Here is a 20,384-nt window from a genome sequence, read left to right as displayed (position 1 = left end):
ATGCCATTCTGGTTGTTTGTTGTTCCCTTCACAATCAGTATAAAATATTGTATTAATGAAATACCTTACATTCTTTATTTCATATTAAGTCCTTGAAATCCAGTGTGTCTCTATGACATAAATCACAGCAAGATCCTTTTTGACCCACCTCCTAGAGAAATGGAAATAAAAGCAAAAATAAACAAATGGGACCTAATGAAACTTCAAAGCTTTTGCACAGCAAAGGAAACCATAAACAAGATGAAAAGACAACCCTCAGAATGGGAGAAAATATTTGCAAATGAAGCAACTGACAGAGGCTTAACCTCCAAAATTTACAAGCAGCTCATGCAGCTCAATAACAAAAAAACAAACAACCCAATCCAAAAATGGGCAGAAGACCTTAATAGACATTTCTCCAAAGAAGATAAACAGATTGCCAACAAACACATGAAAGGATGCTCAACATCACTAATCATTAGAGAAATGCAAATCAAAACTACAATGAGGGGCTTCCCTGGTGGCGCAGTGGTTGAGAGTCCGCCTGCCGAAGCAGGGGACACGGGTTCGTGCCCCAGTCCGAGAAGATCCCACGTGCCGCGGAGGGGCTGGGCCCATGAGCCATGGCCGCTGAGCCTGCGCGTCCGGAGCCTGTGCTCCGCAACGGGAGAGGCCACAACAGTGAGAGGCCCGCGTACCAAAAAAAAAAAAAAAAAAACTACAATGAGGTATCACCTCACACCAGTCAGAATGGCCATCATCAAAAAACCTACAAACAATAAATGCTGGAGAGGGTGTGGAGAAAAGGGAACCCTCTTGCGCTGTTGGTGGGAATGTAAATTGATACAGCCACTATGGAGAACAGTATGGAGGTTCCTTAAACTAAAAATAGAACTACCATATGACCCAGCAATGGCTCTCTGAACAGCCAGGGGTAAGGGTTTATATAGCAGCTTAATAAGGGGGAATTCGGGAGTGAGTAGGGCTTCATTGGGAAAGGATTGAAGGATCTGATAAGGCTTTGTTTACACAGTTTTAGTCGCTTGAGGTCAGTTGCCTCCCACTACTGGGCATATACCCTGAGAAAACCGTAATTCAAAAAGAATCATGTACCACAATGTTCCTTGCAGCACTCTTCACGATAACCAGGACATGGAAGCAACCTAAGTGTCCATCAACAGATGAATGGATAAAGAAGATGTGGCACATACATACAATGGAATATTACTCAGCCATAAAAAGAAACGAAATTGTGTTATTTATAGTGAGGTGGATGGACCTAGAGACTGTCATACAGAGTGAAATAAGTCAGAAAGAGAAAAACAAATACCGTATGCTAACACATATATATGGAATCTGAAAAAAAAATGGTTATGAAGAACCTAGGGGCAGGACAGGAATAAAGACGCAGATGTAGAGAATGGACTTGAGGACATGGGGAAGGGTAAGCTGGGACGAAGTGAGAGAGTGGCATGGACATATATACACTACCAAATGTAAAACCAATAGCTAGTGGGAAACAGCCACATAGCACAGGGAGATCAGCTCAGTTTTTTGTGACCACCTAGAGGGGTGGGATAGGGAGGGTGGGAGGGAGATGCAAGAGGGAGGAGATATGGGGATTTATGTATATGTATAGCTGATTCACTTTGTTATAAAGCAGAAACTAACAGAGCATTGTTAAGCAATTATACTCCAATAAAGATGTAAAAAAAAATAATGTAGGATCCACAATAAAAAATAAATAAAAAATAAAATGGCTTAGAAATGTTAAAAAAAAAAGAAAAAAAGAAATCCAGTGTGTGTTTTATATTCACAGCACATTTCAGTTCAGACTAGCTCCATTTCGAGTGCTCAGTAGCCAACTGTGGCTAGTGACTACCATATTGAGCAATGAAATTCTAGAAAACAACTTTGAAGAGTAGCATCATGACCTTGGAGTAGGAAAAGGTTTTATAAACAGGTCTCAAGTTTCAGTAACCATAAAGGAAAAATTTAAAAAATATTAAAAATATTAAAAAAAATTAAAAATATTAAAATATTATAAAAATATTAAAAGTAGAAACGTATTAAAGGACACTACTTAAGAAAATAAAAAGGCATGCCACAGAGTGGAAGAAGATATTGCCAACACAGGAGGGGCTCCAGAGTATATATGTCTAGAGTATATGAAGAGCAACAAATCAGTAAGAAAAAGGAAGCAATTCAAAAGAAAGCAAAAATGGCCAAGAGACCTGAACAGGCATTTCACAAAAGAAGATATCCAAATAGCCAGTAAACGTAGGAAAATGTGCACAAACTCACTACAAATCAGATAAATGCAAATTAAAAATGTACTGTGATCCCACTACACCCCATCACAATGGCTAGAATATACAATACCAAGTATTTTGGTAAGGTTACCAAGGAACTGGAACTGACACCACTGGTGGGAGTTTAAATTGATACAACTACCTTGAAAAGCTATTTTGGCAGCATCTCTGTAAGCTGAACATACCATAGATATATAGCCAGTAGAATACATACATATGTGTACTCAAAGACATGCATAAACTGCGGGGACACACTCAGACCCCCCAGAGTTGATAGAAGGGTTATTTTAAAGTGAAAACAGGGCTTCCCTGGTGGCGCAGTGGTTGGGGGGTCCGCCTGCCGATGCAGGGGGCGCGGGTTCATGCCCCAGTCCGGGAGGATCCCACGTGCCACGGAGCGGCTGGGCCCGTGGGCCGTGGCCGCTGAGCCTGCGAGTCCGGAGCCTGTGCTCCGCGGCGGGAGAAGTCACAACGGTGAGAGGCCCGCGTACCACAAAAAAAAAAAAAAAAAAAGTGAAAACATTTGAGCTACAGAGACGAAGAAAGAAATCTTATCTGAACTTCCCTTATCTGACTAGAGCAGAGCCTTCTGAAAATACAGCTGACATTCAGCTGCCATGAAGACAGACTGCCCATTTCCAATAGCATCAAAAAACTTAATAGAACCTTCCATACTTTCCCACTGAAGCCCTAACCTCCCCCGCAAACTTTAAGTTGGTCTATAAACTTACATCTCTGGCTATTCAGTGAGATACTTATTACTGAACAACTCCCATGTACATGTGTAAATGAACTATGTCTTTTCTCCTGCTAATCTGGCTATTGTCAGTTAATTTGCAGGGCTCCCACCACTGGACCCAAGTTGGAAGAGGAAAAAATTTTCAACATAAACACATTCATGGTAGCCTCAGATTGGAAACAACACAATCTCCTTCAGTAGTAAAAGGCATAAGTAAACCGTGATGTATTCACACAACAGAATAGTATTTACACTCAAAACCATGGATGAGTTTTATAAATGTAATTTTCAGGGAAAGAGGCCAGACAGCTGAGGAATACATATTGTATGATTTCATTCATACAAAGTTCAAAAACAAGCCTATTAAATGATAGTGTTAGAAGTCACCATCGGAGCTACTTTGGGGGCGCAGCGAGTGTAATGAATAGGAGAAGGAGGGAAAGGACCTTCTATTCTTGGCCCGGGTGGTGCTTATAGTAACTTTCAGATCATACATTGAGCTGTGCGTTTATTATTTGTGCACGTTTCTATGTGTATGTTGCACTTTAATAAGATAATTTATTGATAAGAACCATTAGTATAATTCTTAGTCTAATATAGTCAGTTTGCTCTTTCTGGTATTTCAGTGTTTCGGTATCTTCCCGCCTTTTTTACAATTTAGCATGTAAGTTTTCTATAGAACAAGGACCATCTTTAGGTTGAATAGAAGCTGTAACACCATGAATAATTATAATGAAGATGATGGTAGCTTGGCGACAGGAAAGAATTATTACCCTCCTTGGCAAGCCCAATTTACCCACTAGAATGGTCCCAGCAACAAAAGAATTCTGATTATTTCCTCCATATGTTTTAAAAATAGCATTTTACCATCATATCTGATCAAAAGTCCGTTTATCACCCACATCAGCCTTCTATCACAATTTTTTTCGTTAATTGAAATGTTACAATTAATACACCCTGCAACTGCTGGGAAATAAATCTAGTCAACTTAAGATCCTGCCAGCTTTCTCCAGTTCTTTATTTTCTTGTGCAACCAACCAACACTAGGGGAAAATTAAACTGTCATTCACCTCACAGAGCCTTGTTTTTTAGCATATCATTGTTTTATTTGACTAGTGAACATAGAGGAATAACCAAACTTTGAAAAGAAAATGGAAATCAGTACACAAATATGGCATCTGACACATGTAATGATGAAAATGATACCCTGTAGTTATTCTTTACAAAAGCCCAGAGAGCTAAATTAGAATAATAAATTAAACCCCACTTACTCTTTCTGCACCATTAAGTCCCAATTATTCCGTAGAAAGGTTTAAATGGTTTTATTTTGTATTCTAATTTCAAGGCAATTTTTCTCTAGTTAAAGTTCTAAAAGGCTGCAAAGTTTTATGCTGTTGATTTGCTGAGGGCTTACTTACAAAGCACTTAACACATAGTTGTCTTATAACTCTCTAAAAGGTGTTATATAAGATTGAGAGTGAATCTTTTTCTGTAATTTCAAATAATAATAACTACTAACACTATTACTATTACTACACCTATCACTATTCACTCCATCTCTGTAGCAGGCACTGAGTGGTGAGAGTTTCCATATGCTATATTATACTTTAATCTCTACCACAACCCGGTGTTGTCAGTCCTATAATTCCAATATTCTGAGTGAGGAGACAGAGGCACAGACTTTAACCCAAATATTGCAAGGCTAAAAGGAAATTTAAGTTCAAATCAACTTTAATTATGTGCTGTGTTGGTACCCCAAATATATATCTAATGTCCAACTCCACCCTGGATTGTCAACATGTTTTCTATTGTGATGATGATAGTCATTGCTGTTGCTACAGTCCCACCCTAGCCATTTGTTCATACAGATATGCAGCATAGGAGTATGTTAGTGTTCTATTTGGGGACCAACCAAGCCTTGCTGGGTTTTAGGAAATCAATCCTAGAAGTCGAGGTGGTCAATCTAAAGTCGGAATTTTTCTCTTTGATTCCCCATTGCCTCCCCATTATTCCTTGTACGGTGCTCTGCACATGAAAATGTCTGTGGATTCTCAGCAATAGGATTTCCTTTGTAAATAGGGTTTAAATGTGAATTTAATTTCTTCATCTGAGAGGCCCAATATGCTAGAAACATCCATCTCTGAGGGATGGCCCCAAATCAGACATTCTGTGGTTCCCATTCTCCCTGTGCATTTGGAACTGGTCCATATGCAATAGGTTGGAGTTTTTATGAGAACCTAGCACCTTAACCCTCTGCTAGAGCTGTTGTATGAAATACTCACGAAATCTTCTTTTATTTTTAAATTTTTATAGCACTTTTTGCTATCTGAAATCATTCATTTCTGTAGGGGAGGAAAAACTTTTTCCCTCTACCTTCCTAAGTCCTCCTGCAAGTTAGACTGACAAAAGACAAATTAGCAAAACAAAGAGAAAAACAAACAGAAGTTTACTAACATGTGCAGCGTACATACACATGGAAGAACTCAGTGATGAGTAACTCAAAGAAGTGGTTAGAACTTGGGCTTATACAGCATCTTAACCAAAGAACAACAAATTTTGTAGAAAAGTGATAAGACAAAGGAAAGAGACTTTGAGCCTCCAAAGGTGGCAAATTTGGGGAGGATAAATATATGGGGGAAACTAATGGAAGATGAGAGGTAGTTAGTAAGGTTTGTTGTATAGAGTCCTCTGGTGCCATCCCTGGCAAGAGTCTAGAGTTGTCGCCAACGATTAAGAATCATCCTAACCCTTCCTGGAAGAGGTGGGTAGAGCAGAGAGTTTTTCTTTTGTCTGCTTCTTCTCATTGCCTTCAGCTCAAAATAATCGTTAGGTCAAATTGGCATATTTTAGGATGGCATATATTCTGAACCCCTTCACTTATTTATATATTTATTTATTGTCTGTCTCCACCCCTAAACTATAAGCTCCATGTGAGCAGGGACTGTGGCTTGGTCACCACTCTGTTGTCAACACCTAGAACTGAGGTATAAAGTGGCATAGAAAAAAAAAAGTGGCATAGAGCAGGCATTCAGATATTTTTTGAATGTCCCCCAACGATAAGAAGATAAAACCTGTTATTTGGAGGGACAGTTGTTTCCCCTGCATCTTCAGTGATGTTTATTTGGAATGAAAAATCCTCATTCTATGTGCCTCCTTCTGCTGTAAAATAATATCTAAGTCTCCCATAGAAATATAGAGGTTTAAAAAAAAAAGAAAAAGAAAGAAATATAGACGTTCTGAAGGACCTCTTGAGAAATAAACCATAGCTTTATACAATTTTGCTCAGCCTTTATTCTTCTGGTGGGAAAATACACTCAATAGATGTCGTTCACCAGTGCATGCTTTAGTAGACATGAGTCAGGACCCTCCTCATGAACCCAACAAAAGCCCAAAAGTGGACTCTGGCCTACCCTGGATCTCAAGCCTGTCCGCATACTGGAAGTGAAGGAAGGCTTATACCCCAAACCACATGAAGTGAGTTGCCCATAGGAAAGAAGAGCTAGGTTCTCAGAAGAGGAAGAAGAAAAGTGTTCAGCCAACCAAAATCAAAGCTACCACAATATGTACTAATGGATAGGCTTTAACTCTTCCAACAGGTCACTTCATACATATTTATTATGTGCCATGTATACTCTTTCTTTTCCACTTCTCTTTAAGAAAAAGTGAATGGGAGTAACATTGAGATTACTTTGAATTATTTTCAGTGTAATTTTTAGGGAAATTACTTACATATCTCCGTAATTAACCTATTTTGGTAACATTACACACAACAAATATCTGGTTGTCACACACTAGTTAGCAACATTTAGCAGTATTATTAAATTTCAAGCACAAAAAAAGAGAATTTTACCCCCCAAAAGAGTGAGAATTACTGTTTTAACTGATAAAACTCCAGACTGTATTGCAAAGGTCTGCTACACAAAATATAATCATTATTTTATAGTTATAACTATGGTTTTTTAAGAGCAAGAAACAAACCATTAATAAGCCAATCTAATTAATAAGCATTAGACGCCTTGACATTTAAATTGACTTCATGCAAATAAAATAAGCAAATTGAATTTTCTGATTTACTCAACAGGCACACTATAGATATATTTTGCATTCACCTCTTAAAAACGTAATAAGAGAAATTTCATCTGTGTCTGGTGTGTCTGTTCCTGCCAAATTCCATAACCAACTTGGATGACACTAAGCTGACACTAAACTCACATCACTTTTTTTGTCTTCATTTTATTATTACGTGATCTTCCCAGGTAGTTGATTTTTTTGTGTCTTAATTGAAGCATTCTGAAGTTACTAGATATTTCTGCTACTTAGATGAAACTTCTGGCATGAAAATATCAAGGGAAAAAATTGAAATATTCATTCCCATGGCCCTCATCATAAAAGAAAGTTTTCACTTTATCCTGACTTGACTTGGAATATTTAGGGAAAATGCTCAGTGTGTAGCCTTAGTTAATGGCACTACAATGTCACACTCCCTGCTTAACATTCAGCTTTGTTAATCAAGAAAGCCAGATTGGCTCTCTGCATGTTGATTAAATTGATTACAGCTGTAGCCCTTGATAGCATTTTTTTTCAAGTGTCTCTAATTAATCAGACAATGCTTGATTAGTTTTTTCTGTTTTGAGGAGATAAGTTGACTTCCTTGAGAATTTTCACCCCAAAAGTATTCCCCTCCAATGAAAGGTAAAGGATAAGTGAGTCACTGCTTAGTTTTCCATGACACTGAGACCTTTTATCTTCCAGCAACTAAAAAAAAAAGAAAAGAGACCCTTTGAAAAGCTGATTAAAACATAATATGAAACTTCTTTTCACACACTCCCATGAATACATCTAGAATGAGAAAAGGCTGTGTGTTCCCGCTGAGCTTTTAACCAGGCCTCCCCTCTATGGTAGAGCATCTTTCATCTTTCCCATTGTAACCATTCTTTGTCAAGTTATATCACTGAATTGTCAGACCTGACGTTGCAAATTTCAGTTCAGGAACCATTTTGTTTTAATAATCGGGCTTGTGTATGATGTGTTAAAAATAATAAGCCACCACCTATTTTTTTAGTCATATCTATAGCATTAGATAAGGCAGCTGTTGTTTATGCAAATGAAATCTTGACAATTTCCTGGAACTTTACCAACATTTATAAAGACCCAAAATGTTCTGCTTTCATCGCTGAAGTTGATATTTCCAATGGAGAAGGCTGCTAGGATCAGCTCAGATGGTGTGTGTTGGCATTGAGAAAGGCACCCCATTTTCCTCCCTCCTCCTCCATTGGTTGAGGGACCAGTCAATACTCCTGTTTCCAATAAGCACTTGTCATGTAAAGCACTTTTTTATAGATATTTTTAAGCCATGTTTAAGAAAAGTTTTCTTATAGATGCCATCAAATTGGAAGCTCTTGAAGAGCAAGAATCTGCCTTTTAAAAAGAAAGTAGTTTTAAAAAAATTCAACCAGAGTGAGAAAAATTCAACGAGAAAAATAGATCTGAAAAAACAGGTCTTACTCTTCCACCCTCAACTTCACATCCCTACTCCCAGGTTAACAGTTTCTTGTGCATCCTTCAGAAACTTTCTATGCACATACAAGAAAACGTGTTTTGTTTATGTATTTTTTCAACATAAATGGGGTGAGACTCTATACTGTTCTACAACTTGATTTTGGGGGTTTTACTGGATAGATTTTTGGACCTCTTGCTGAATTTGCACATGACGATCAACACATTCTTCATTAACTGCTGGATATTATTTCATTGTTTGGAGGTACCATAGTTTATTCAGTTAGTTCTCTGCTGACGGGCATTTCGGTGGTTTCCAGCTTTTTGTTACTGTGGACAATGCTGTAGTAAATATCCTTATGCACATATCTTTATGAGCTTGGGCAAGTGTGTGTTTACAGTAAGTTTCTAACAATGAGATTACATGGTCAAAGGTAATTTTGATAGATATTACCAAATTGTTCACTAATTTACATTCCTGCAGCCGACACTGAGTATCATCAAACTTTAGAGCTTTTGCCAATTTGCTGTGTGTCAACAATATCTCATTATTTTAATTTGCATTTCTATAATTATATACACGGTCAAATATCTTCCCATATTTGGAGGAGGCAGGATGCATTTATATATGTCTTTTCTTCTGACCTGCCTGTTCGTATCTTTGGCTACTTTCCTGGGACCATATCTTGTATTTGTTGAGTACCCTCGTATATCTGATACACTGTTGGGCACATGGATACTCAATAACTATTCAAATTTAACTTATATAATATATGGGACACACAGAAAGAATCTAAAATATAACTTGCTGGAGTGTAAGATCCTTGAGGTATACTGCCATCTCTAGAGACCTTCACTCTCACAGGATGACAAACACAAGATGTATTCTTAGGAGACTGCTGTATATTACAACCTTAATTTGATACAATGGGAGATGAATTTTTTCAAGGGGCAGGTTCTGTGTTCCTCATATGTATTTTCATACACATGTGGACTAAATTTCCAAAATAAAAATCATCATTTCTTGCCTAGATTATACAACAACAAACTACTAACTGATTTTTGTGGCCCCTCTCTTATTCCCCACCAATCCATTCTCCACACAGATGCCACTATGATGTTTCTAAAATGCAAATCCAAGATTCTTCTGGCTTAAAATCCTTCAATAGATCCACCGCGCCTTCAGAATAAAGTAGGAACTGCTTAGCTTGCCATATAAGACCGCTGCCTTCTTCAGTAATTGTTAGTATGTCTTCATTCCACACATACATAAACACCCAGTGCCCATCACTTCACGCTGCTAGAGGGACCTCAAGCTCTTTACATTTTTCTGCTGTGGTACATGCTGTTTGTCCCTTTTAGAATATCCTTCTATCTTTTCTCTATCTTGTGGCCTCATTCTCATCCTTCAGGAGGAATCCTGTCATCACTTTTGCTAAACATAAAAAGCCTTGCCACAGCCCTTCTCCTAACAGTAAAAGGTCCCCTGGGCTTACCTCTATTTAACAATACTTGCTTCACTCTCTTATAAGTGTTCATCTAACAGTCTGTCTCTAGGAGACTGAATTCCTCAAGGATAGGAATCATGTCTTACCCCTCAGTACACAGCACAAAGTCTGCAACACTGCAGGGGCTCAATAAACATATATTCAATGTAAAATTATAAAGCAGCTAAGCTGACAACAGTGTAGAGAAGCCTTTTTCCATGTTGTTTCAAGTAGATGGGATATTAGCTGTTCACATGTTATAGTGGATTTGATGGCTGATGCCTGGATTTGTGCCTCCAGAGTTAAATTATCTGCTGTATCTAATGAGTCGATGTATGTAAAATGATCTCAAGGTGGTATGTCATTAATATTTTCTTAACCTGAGGGAAAATACTGCCAAACAGGAAAAATATTCAGTTCTGCAGACAATGTATAAAGAATATTTAGTAGAGTAAAAGAAGTTAATGATTTTTGTGATTTCTTGTAGCATTGAGCCCTTGGAGAGAGCAGTGTCCTCTCTGTTTTACGGGTTTACTTGCAAAGCCATGGGCAGGAGAGGTGATTTCGTAGAGGCCAGAAGAAAGAAAGAATATGATTTTCCTTTTGTATGACTGTTGGCCACGTGTCTCTAAATAAACGTGGATTTATGTGAGATAAAAACACAGTACTTGTTTACATAATGTGTTTCCCAACCTTTGCTACGGAAGAGACACGATCCTATTCCAGATGTCAGCATAATGTAAACATCCTCTGAGAGTACTTTTATGAAGGGAAAAGAAGAAATGTCTGAGAAGAATAATTCTCATAACATTCTCAACTAGCGGCCTTTTCTGACTCCTCTTATTCCTCCCACTACTCTCAGAGCATGTTCTCCTGACCTCCTCTCTAGCAGGTCTTCCTCAGAGAACTGATCCACGTTCCAGTCTTTTCACTCTCACCTGTATATCTTTCTCTTATAGCTCTGGCCTTCCTACAAGTATCCATTCATTCATTCAACAAACATTTACTGAGTATCTGTGTCAAGCCCAAGGTGAAGAAGACAGACATGATTGCCTGCCTTAGGGAACTTACAGTCTGGGCACAGCTCCTCTTAAGGAGGCCCTCTCTCTTTCTAGATTCTGGTCACTGTTCCTCCCTTGTCCCTTAAGGCTGAGGGTGGGGGGATGGCAAAATCCCTAGGATTCTATAATGTCCCGTGTGGTTCTCCTATACCCGTCCTTACCTTTGTAAGAAGCCCTTTCTTAAACCCTCCTCAAATCATCCTAATTTGAGTGTGCCAAGTGTTTTCTGCTGGAACATTGACTGATATTAAACTTGCAGTAGACTTAGAACTCAGGAAAGGCTTCTCTGAAGTAAAATCTGAGCTGAAAGATGGAGAAAGTAAACTAGGTGTCTTAGTCCATTTAGGATGCTATAACTGTATACCATAGACTAAGTGGGTTATGAATAACAGAAATTTATTTCTCACAGTTCTGGAGGCTGAGGTGTCCAAGATCAAAGTCCTGGCAGATTTGGTGTCTTGTGAGAGCCCTCTTCCTGGTTCATAGACAGCTATCGTCTCACTGTGATCTCATATGGGAGAAGAGGCAAGGGAGCTCTCTGGGGTCTCTTTTATAAGGGCACTAATCCCATTCATTAGATCTCCACCCTCATGACCTAAGCACCTCCCAAAGGCCCTGCCTCTAGACACCATCATATCGGGAGTTAGATTTCATCATACGAATTTACAGGGGAGGTGATATAAACATTCAGTCTATAGTATTAGGCCATTATGGGAAAAGAGACTAAGGATGTGGCTCTCCATCTGAAGCCTGGGGGTAGAGTGGCAGTGACAGTGAGGGAAAGGCACAAAACTGTGCTGTAAAGATGGTAAGGATCAGACTATGTAAAGCTTTAAGCCAATGCAGAATTTGGGATTTTGCGCTAAGAGCAAATTTTGAAAAGCTCACTCTGGATTCAAAGGGGTCCAGGTTGGCTGGGAGAAAAACAAGGGAGATATTCTAAAAGCATAGATTAGAATGGTGGCAAATGGGTATAGAGCAATGTCAGCATATTCAAGAGCTAAGACTGGGACCTGGTAATGGATCCTGAATATTTCTAACACATCTTCACACAGAGAAACAACCAAGACCTCAGGCTCTTCGTGTGCTAAACCAAACTCCTATAACATCTCCCTAATTTCCCAGTTCATTCATTGGTAACAGTACTGTTTTATTCCCAGAACCCAGACTTTAAGCTTCTCCATTCTCTCTTAAGACTGGCTTCTACCATGTGACAGGACATGTGGTCACCAGTGGCATCTGAGTTTCACTTCTTTTGGCTTCCATCTTCATTGTGGGACTATGTTTCTTTTTCAGATCCAGTTTCAGAAGTTGTAGGGAAGCACAGTGATTGGCCCAGATTAGGTCAGTTGTCTACCCACGGGCCAGTCAGCTGAGGCTCTGGGCTCATGTAGGAACATGATCATTCCCAGAGTCGTGTGGTCAGAGGGAGCTGTTCCAAGGAGAAAGGAGAGGAAGGAGTTCTGGACAGACAGTTCCTTACCTCTCTCCTACTGCATCTTGGGGAGAGATTCGAATTGTTCCTTCAAAGCCCCAAGGGGTAACAGTAGGAGAAACAGGTGAGAATGAAAAGGAAATTTTTTTCCTCAACATGAGGAAAAACTTTCTAATAGTCAGAGCTATTGGAAGATGAAATATGGTCTTTGAAAGTAGTAAGTACACAGTCACTGATGGTAATCAAGTATAGACTAGGTAAACACTTGTTGGGAGTGTTGGAGAAGGCCTTCAGAACCAGAACACTGAGAATCTGGTTAGAGAGCTCCTGCAGGAAACGAACCAAAAGTAAACAGAAACATCTTAATACTTGCTCCAGTCCATACTAAGACACATGCAAAAGAGTTCCCAACATACTGTTTGTGTTTCCAACTTATTGCTTGAGCTTCCTGCTTCAAATGAGAGACGAATCCTATGAAGAAAAGCTATTGAGAGCTCTTATGTTTAAATTTCAAAAAAATAGAAACATACATTTTCTTAGTTTTTCATCCTAGTAAACATATTTCTGAACCAGCATGCTGTTTTCTGAGGCAGAAAATTAAAAATTTTCTGTCTTGGCTATAAAGAGGCAAGTGTGTGTCCCCAGCACATGATGAGAAGACAATAGCATGTTCCTAGCAGGTAGAGAAAGAGTAAGATAGAGGCAAAATGCAAGAGTGGGTTGCAACAGCAGCATTATTTATTGTCATGGAAACATTCAACTCTGAGTGGCGCTCAGTATTCTGGACTAACAAAGAGACTCAACAGTCATGCATTCAGTAAATATTGAGGAAGTGCGTATTCTGTGCCAGGCACTCTGCTAGGTGCTGGGTAGAGTCAAGTGGGGGAGACTTCATTCACTGAACGATCAAACAAATGAGGATGTAATTATGAACTCAAATAAGAGCTCTTAAAGAGAAGATCACAGTTGCTCTATTAGAAGAAGTAACAAAGGAACTCAGCTAGATTAGAGAGCGAGCGTCCAGGAGGACTTCTCAAGAGGGTGATGCTTGAGCCAAAATGTGAAGGTTGGATATGATTTTACCAGGATAAGGGGTGGGTGGGTAGGAGCAGGGGAGGAGAACATGGTCTAGACAAGGGGGCACAGCCTGGGCAAAAGTCCCGTGATGGCAGGGAGCATGGCATATTTCCAGGAATCAAGAGAAACCCAGTGTGGGTGGAGCATGGTGAGTGAGAGGGAGAGCAATGCAAGATGAAGTCGGAAAAACACATAGAGACGACGCTATGCAGAGCCTCAAAGGCCAAGCTCATAATTCTGGTCTTTCTCCCAAATACGATAGCTTCCCAGTGATATTAAAGGGTTTGAAAAAGAGGTTGACATAATCAGATTAGCATTTTGGCCATAGTGTGAAGAACAGAGAAGTGAAGCCAGAATGAATGACTCTAAGGGGATCAATTCAGAGCTTTTACTGCAGATAACAGGAGGCAAGGTAGTTGCTTGGACTTTGGTGGTGGATGTAGAGATGGTAAGAAAGGTAAATTCATAAGGCATTTCAGAGGAAAATTGACAGGAATTCTCATAAGAGCCTTGAGAATGTTCCACTTCACAGTTCCTTCATCTAAGACAGGGGTCATTCCCCTACAGCCTATGGGCCAAATTCTGCCCATTGCAGAATTTTTTTTTCTTTTGTAAATAAGATTTTATTGGAACACAGCCACGCCACTTGTTTACGTATCGTTTATGTCTGCTTTCACACTACAGCAGCAGAGCTGAATAGTTGCAGCAGAGACCTGTGGCTTGTACAGCCTAACGTGTTTACCGTCTGGGCCTTTACAAAGAACCATGGGTTTTACACTACAAAAACACCTCCGTGATATTCCAAGATGCAGAAGCTCTTAATTCAGGTTCCAGAAGTGCACGAATGGGCTTCAGATGATCTCCGACCTCCTAAAATTGAAAGAAAATTTGGTATTCTTGGTCATTTTTCTGGGAAAACAGTTTTCACCAGGTTTTAAAAAGAATCTATGAATTCTCCCCAAAGTGAGCTATTTCCTAGTCCTCTCCCCAGTCTGTTCCCTGGCCCTAGAAGATGTTTAGAACCCAGACTGCTTTCAGTGAATAAGAAATTTACACTGGTACCAAATGATAAATATCAATAAGTATCGTATAGAAATTGCTGCAAGTTTCTAAATTCCTAATAGAAGATCTCCTGTGTAAGTATTTCACACTGGGCTAGCTCCTCTAACCCAGCCCTTATGATAGCAGGTAGCTCAGTGCTGTAAATGAGAGCTATGTAATAATTGTTGTCATGTTTTAGATTTCTCAAATACTCACCCAAATAAATATTTAAATGCATACAAGATTGTAGGCAGTTTCCTTACAAGGGAATTCCTTTAGGGAACACACAAATAAGCTGATCAGCCCACAGCAGCCCATGTCGTTTTCTGTTAGCTAGAATGCTTCTTCCATCTGACGATGAGCTCTCTGATTCCCTAGGGTCTGACACACAGCAGTTCAGTAAATGATTACTGTATATGTAGACAGATGATCAAGCTAACTGTTGCTCTCATATCATGCATGTATTTGTATATATGTGTGTATGTGTGTGTACATATATGATGTATTTATAGGAAGCACGTTAATGAAATAAATGTGTGTAAAATTCTCTTGTAAGCAAAATCTTGTTTTTAAATGAAGGAACTGAAACCATAGTCTATCTTAAGTGAGAACATTATCCTCAGTTGTAAAAATATCTGAGTCAGCTCTGATTCAGTTAAAAGCTCACTGCCTCCCTTCAAAACTCTAACATGCAAGTTGAATGGAAAGAGCATGGTATTTGCGGGGGGCAGGATTTTAATGCTAGATGAATTTGTCCACTGTGAGGATTCACAAGATGGTATTTATCTTTCATCTACATTATATTTTTTATGTGGTATTTGAAGTGAACCCATTGTCTTGACTCTTAAATAAAACACACCTTCTGCTGACAGAGCTCAGCATGTATAGGTGTGCCTGCAAGTCCTTTCTCTTCAGTTCCAAGAGGAGAGGCAGGGGTGGGAGGCCTGCCTGGGTCCACGAGAGAAAGGAGGAGGAAGCAGCCCCTGAGCATGCTCGGAGAGCAAGCCTGACTGAACAGGATGCTTCTCCACCAGAGGAGCTGGAGGTTTTCATTACAGGTAGAGAGAAAAGCATTATAGTCAGAGCTGAGGAAACCAAACAAAATAGAGCAACAAGTGCAAACGACAGGGCAAATATGCAAATGGGAGAAGGAAGAGCAAGAGCAGGTTCCAGAGCACAGGCAGCCGGGGTGAGAAGCAGGCCAAGGAAGTGGCTTACAGCTGAGCTAGGGCTTGACATGTGTGAATGAGCCTGATCCCCCATCCCTAGATGTTTGCGGCCTGGGAAGGCATGGGGGTCAAAACACGGCTCAGCATTAAATATCACATGTAAACATGTAAACATGTAAGGTACAGGTGCTAGACTACACATTTCTGGCTTATTAACAAGTCACAAAAAAAACAGATCGCTCTTGAAAAAATGAAATTATTAAATATATATGAAGTAAAATAAAAACAAAACAAGAGAAAGAGGAATGTTATATGTTATCACTTATATGTGGAATCTAAAAAATAATACAAATAAATCTATATACAAAACAGAAACAGACTCACAGACACAGAAAACAAACTTACCAAAGGGGAGAGGTAAGGGGAGAGGGATAAATTAGGAGTATATGTATACAACCTACTATACATAAAATAAACAATAAGGTCTTCCTGTATACCACAGGGAACTGTACGTTCAGTATCTTGTAATAACCTATAATGGAAAACAATCTGAAAATATATATATTATATATATAACTGAATCACTCTGCTGTACACCTGAAACTAACACAATATTATAAATCAAATATATTTCAATAAAAATAAAATAAATTTTAAAAATACTTAAAAACAATGTCACCAGGGTGGGAAAATGTTATAACCTGAAGTGTCTCAAGGTATGGTGTGGTCTGTGGACTCATGATCCCAAAAAGATGGAACAGTTCCAGATGCAAAAAGGTGGGCAGTCTACATATTCTACGCTCCTCTCAGGAGATTCACAGTCTGTTAAAGGCTCTCAAAGGTCTTGCAAGAAAACCTACTGGTTGACGTTGTTTAGCCAAATATTTTCCATATTTTACAGTTAACATGGAAACCCTTTATTTCAAAATATACTTTGTTAATGCTTATTTAATAAAAAGCCAAACAAATGAGTTGTTTTGATTAAAGTTTCTTAATTAAATAAAATCTTCTGAATCTTAACATCATTTTTCAAGAGAATTCTGCAGTCATTTTTTTATATCTTTATTGGAGTATAATTGCTTTACAATGTTGTATTAGTTTCTGATGTACAACAAAGTGAATCAGCTATATGTATACATATATCCCCATATCCCCTCCCTCTTGAGCCTCCCTCCCATCCTCCCTGTCCCACCCCTCTAGGTCGTCACAAAGCACCGAGCTTATCTCCCTGTGCTATGCAGCAGCTTCCCACTAGCCATCCATTTTACATTTAGTAGTGTATATATGTCAATGCTCCTCTCTCACTTCGTCCCAGCTTCCCCTTCTCTGCCCCGTGTCCTCAAGTCCGTTCTCTACATCTGCATCTTTATTCCTGCCCTGCCATTAGGTTCATCAGTACCGGTTTTTTAGACAATGGAATATTAGCCATAAAAAAGAACGAAATTGAGTTATTTGTAATGAGGTGGATGGACCTAGAGTCTGTCATACAGAGTGAAATAAGTCAGAAAGAGAAAAACAAATACTGTATGCTAACACACATATATGGAATCTGTAGTCATTTTTACAAGATAAAATTAGATGCACCTTACACCAGAATAAACTCACAACATATACCAGAATAAACTCCAAATGGATCAGAAATCTAAATGTGAAAAATGAAACCATGCAAGTAACTGGAAGAAAAAAAGGGTGAATTTCTATAGAACCTGGTTGTAGGGAGGAACTTCCTAACTCTGATTTGAAATACAGAGGCAGGGACTTCCCCAGTGGCGCAGCGGTTAAGAATCCACCTGCCAATGCAGGGGACACGGGTTCGATCCCTGGTCCGGGAAGATCCCACGTGTCACAGAGCAGCTAAGCCCGTTTGCCACAACTACTGAGCCTGTACTCTAGAGCCTGCAAGCCACAACTACTGAGCCTACGTGCCACAACTGCTGAAGCCCGCACACCTAGAGCCTGTGCTCAGCAAGAAGAAAAGCCACCGCAATAAGAAGCCTGCACAACACAACGAAGAGTAGCCCCCACTCGCCGCAACTGGAGAAAAGCCTGCACACAGCAACAAAGACCCAAAAGTAAATAGATAAATAAATAGATAAATAAATAGATAAGTAAATAGATAAGTAAATAGATAAATAAACACAGATGACAAAATGAGGAAAAGAGACAAAAAAAAAAAGACCCGATGGAAGAAGAGCAAAAGACATGAACAGGGCTTCCCTGGTGGCGCAGTGGTTGAGAGTCCGCCTGCCGATGCAGGAGACATAGGTTCGTGCCCCGGTCTGGGAAGATCCCACATGCCGCGGAGCGTCTGGGCCCGTGAGCCATGGCCGCTGAGCCTGCGCGTCCGGAGCCTGTGCTCCGCAACGGGAGAGGCCACAACAGTGAGAGGCCCACGTAATGCAAAAAAACACAAAAAAACAAAAAAAAGACATGAACAGACAGGAAAAAAAAGATATAGATATAAAATACACACATGCATACACATATATACACATATATATTAAATAGCCTTAAACATATGAAGAGTCAACTCTACTCATAATGTTCATGATGAGAAGAAATGCAAATAAATGGAAATCAAAACTACTTTAAGTTATCAGTTATTATCTCTTGGATTGGAAAGCATTAAAAACTTGACAGCATAATACTGTGACATGTCTGTAGAAAAACCAGCACTCTCAGACATTGCTGGTGGGAATGCTGATGGGTACAACCCTTGTGAAAACAATTTGTCAGTATCTAACAAAACCAAGTGTGCATTTACCTTTTATTCCAGGAATCCCACTTCCAAGAATTTATCTTGAAGGTATATCTCCACATATACAAAAATAGATATGCCCAAAGTTATTCATTGTGGCATTAATTGCAATAATCACAAAATATTTAAAACTTGCCCGAACATAGGACAGTGGTGAAATAAATGTATGCCACACTGCGGAGTACTATGAAGCTGTAAAAAAAAAAAAATAGAATAAGGAAGCTCTCTATGAACTGGTATGAGTGATTTCCTGGATATATTTTAAGTTGAAAAAACGAAAGTGCAAAAGAGTAATTATAGTGTACTACCTTTTACATTAGAAAGATGAGGAATGAAAAAAACAGACGTGTATCTGTTGAATTTTTGCAAAAAGAAACAGAGACACAAGAACTAATGCAATTAATTACCTCTGGAGGAGTGGGTGGGGATGGTGTTGAAATGATGAGGGGGTGGAAACAGACTGGAAGGGATGAAGGAAATCTAACTCTTACTGAATATGCTTTTCTGTAAAAGTTTGCCTTTTGAACTGTTAATATTTTACCTACTCAAAACTACAAAAGTAATAAAAATCAAGAATGGAGAGAAAAACTTAATGCAAACAGAAGCAAATGATGCTAACTATATTTCAAATTAAGAATATAACCTCACTGAAGAGGTAGGAAAACTAGCCTAAGTAAATTTTGAACATGGTATTTTAACTAATGAAAAAAAGAACCATAAACAGAGAATCCTAGAGAGTAGGTTTGGGGTGTTTTATTGGTTGTTTTGCTTTGTTTGACACCACTTTTGGCGTGTTCTGTACTTCAGAAAGTAAGTAAATATACTGAGGCTAATGGGAGCCAGGTTCCTCAGTGTCAGAAAGGAAAAAGGAAAGATGAAAATGACTCTGTGGTATTATATTAGTATTAGAGGAAGCAATGTGACCTCATGGTTATAGACCAGGGGCCGACAAACATTTCTGTAAAAGGCCAGATCACAAATATTTAACTCTGTCATCATAGCACAAAAGCTGTCATAGACAATATGTAAAAAGGTGAACGTGGCTGTATTCCAATAAAACTTTATTTATGGACACTGAAATGTGAATTATATATAACTTTCGTGTGTCATGAAACATTGCTATTTTAATTGTTTTCAACCGTTAAAATATATAAAAACTATTTTTGGTTTGCAGGCCTTACAAAAACAGGCAGTGGGCCAGACTTGGCCCATGGCCATAGTTTACCAACCCTTGATAGAGAGATGATGATAGATAGATGATAGATAGATAGGTAGATAGCAAATGTGATAAAATGTTTAAATTGGAGAATCTAGGTGAAGGATATATAGGAGTTCTTTGTACTCTTGAAACTTTTCTATAAATCTGAAATTACTTTAAAACAAACAAAAATCACAAAAAGAAAAACTCTGTACTTTCCATAGCTACTGCTGACAAGAAAAACATTAACCAAATCATTGGCCTAAGAAGTAATGTCTTGCCTTTTATAACATCTACTTTTTCCTGCATGTCCATGGACCACGGTAGATGCTACTACTGCCATCGTTTGGAGTTTCTAATTTGTCGCTGGGGTGTCATCATATGATAACATTATTTTTCTCCTGTTCATCTTTGCTCTCCATCTCTCTTGCCGAGTAATGAAGCCACTGGGCTAGTAATTTGTATGTGACCTTGTAATTTTCTATAATGTAGGAATTTTTTGGTCTGCTATAATTAAATGGACTAAGTAAAAGGTGCTTATCAAAAAATGCCCCATTAGCTTGGAAGTCTGTGACAAATCCTTTCTGATGTCCTTAATGTGTTATTATGAAATTCAATTACACAGCAAGTTC

General features: G+C 38.9%; 1 protein-coding gene across 12 annotated transcripts in view; it reads left to right on the top strand.

The window, feature by feature from the left end:
- Positions 1 to 20,384, top strand: part of CFAP20DC (CFAP20 domain containing) — a 266,604-nt gene that overhangs the window by 231,511 nt on the left and 14,709 nt on the right. The window contains exon 16 of one of the 12 annotated variants that reach the window (XM_067754983.1): positions 14,271 to 16,242. The exons of the other annotated variants lie outside the window; for them this stretch is intronic. Within the exon in view, the coding sequence (XP_067611084.1) occupies positions 14,271 to 14,286 (16 nt within the window). The 3' untranslated portion in view covers positions 14,287 to 16,242. Of the gene's footprint in view, positions 1 to 14,270; positions 16,243 to 20,384 lie in introns of those variants that run through there. 12 annotated transcript variants of the gene reach the window in all.

The sequence above is a fragment of the Pseudorca crassidens genome, chromosome 10 (assembly GCF_039906515.1).
Source record: "Pseudorca crassidens isolate mPseCra1 chromosome 10, mPseCra1.hap1, whole genome shotgun sequence".
Classification (NCBI taxonomy): domain Eukaryota; kingdom Metazoa; phylum Chordata; class Mammalia; order Artiodactyla; family Delphinidae; genus Pseudorca; species Pseudorca crassidens.
Note: the sequence above shows the minus strand (reverse complement) of the source record. Positions and strands in the feature narration are given on the sequence as shown.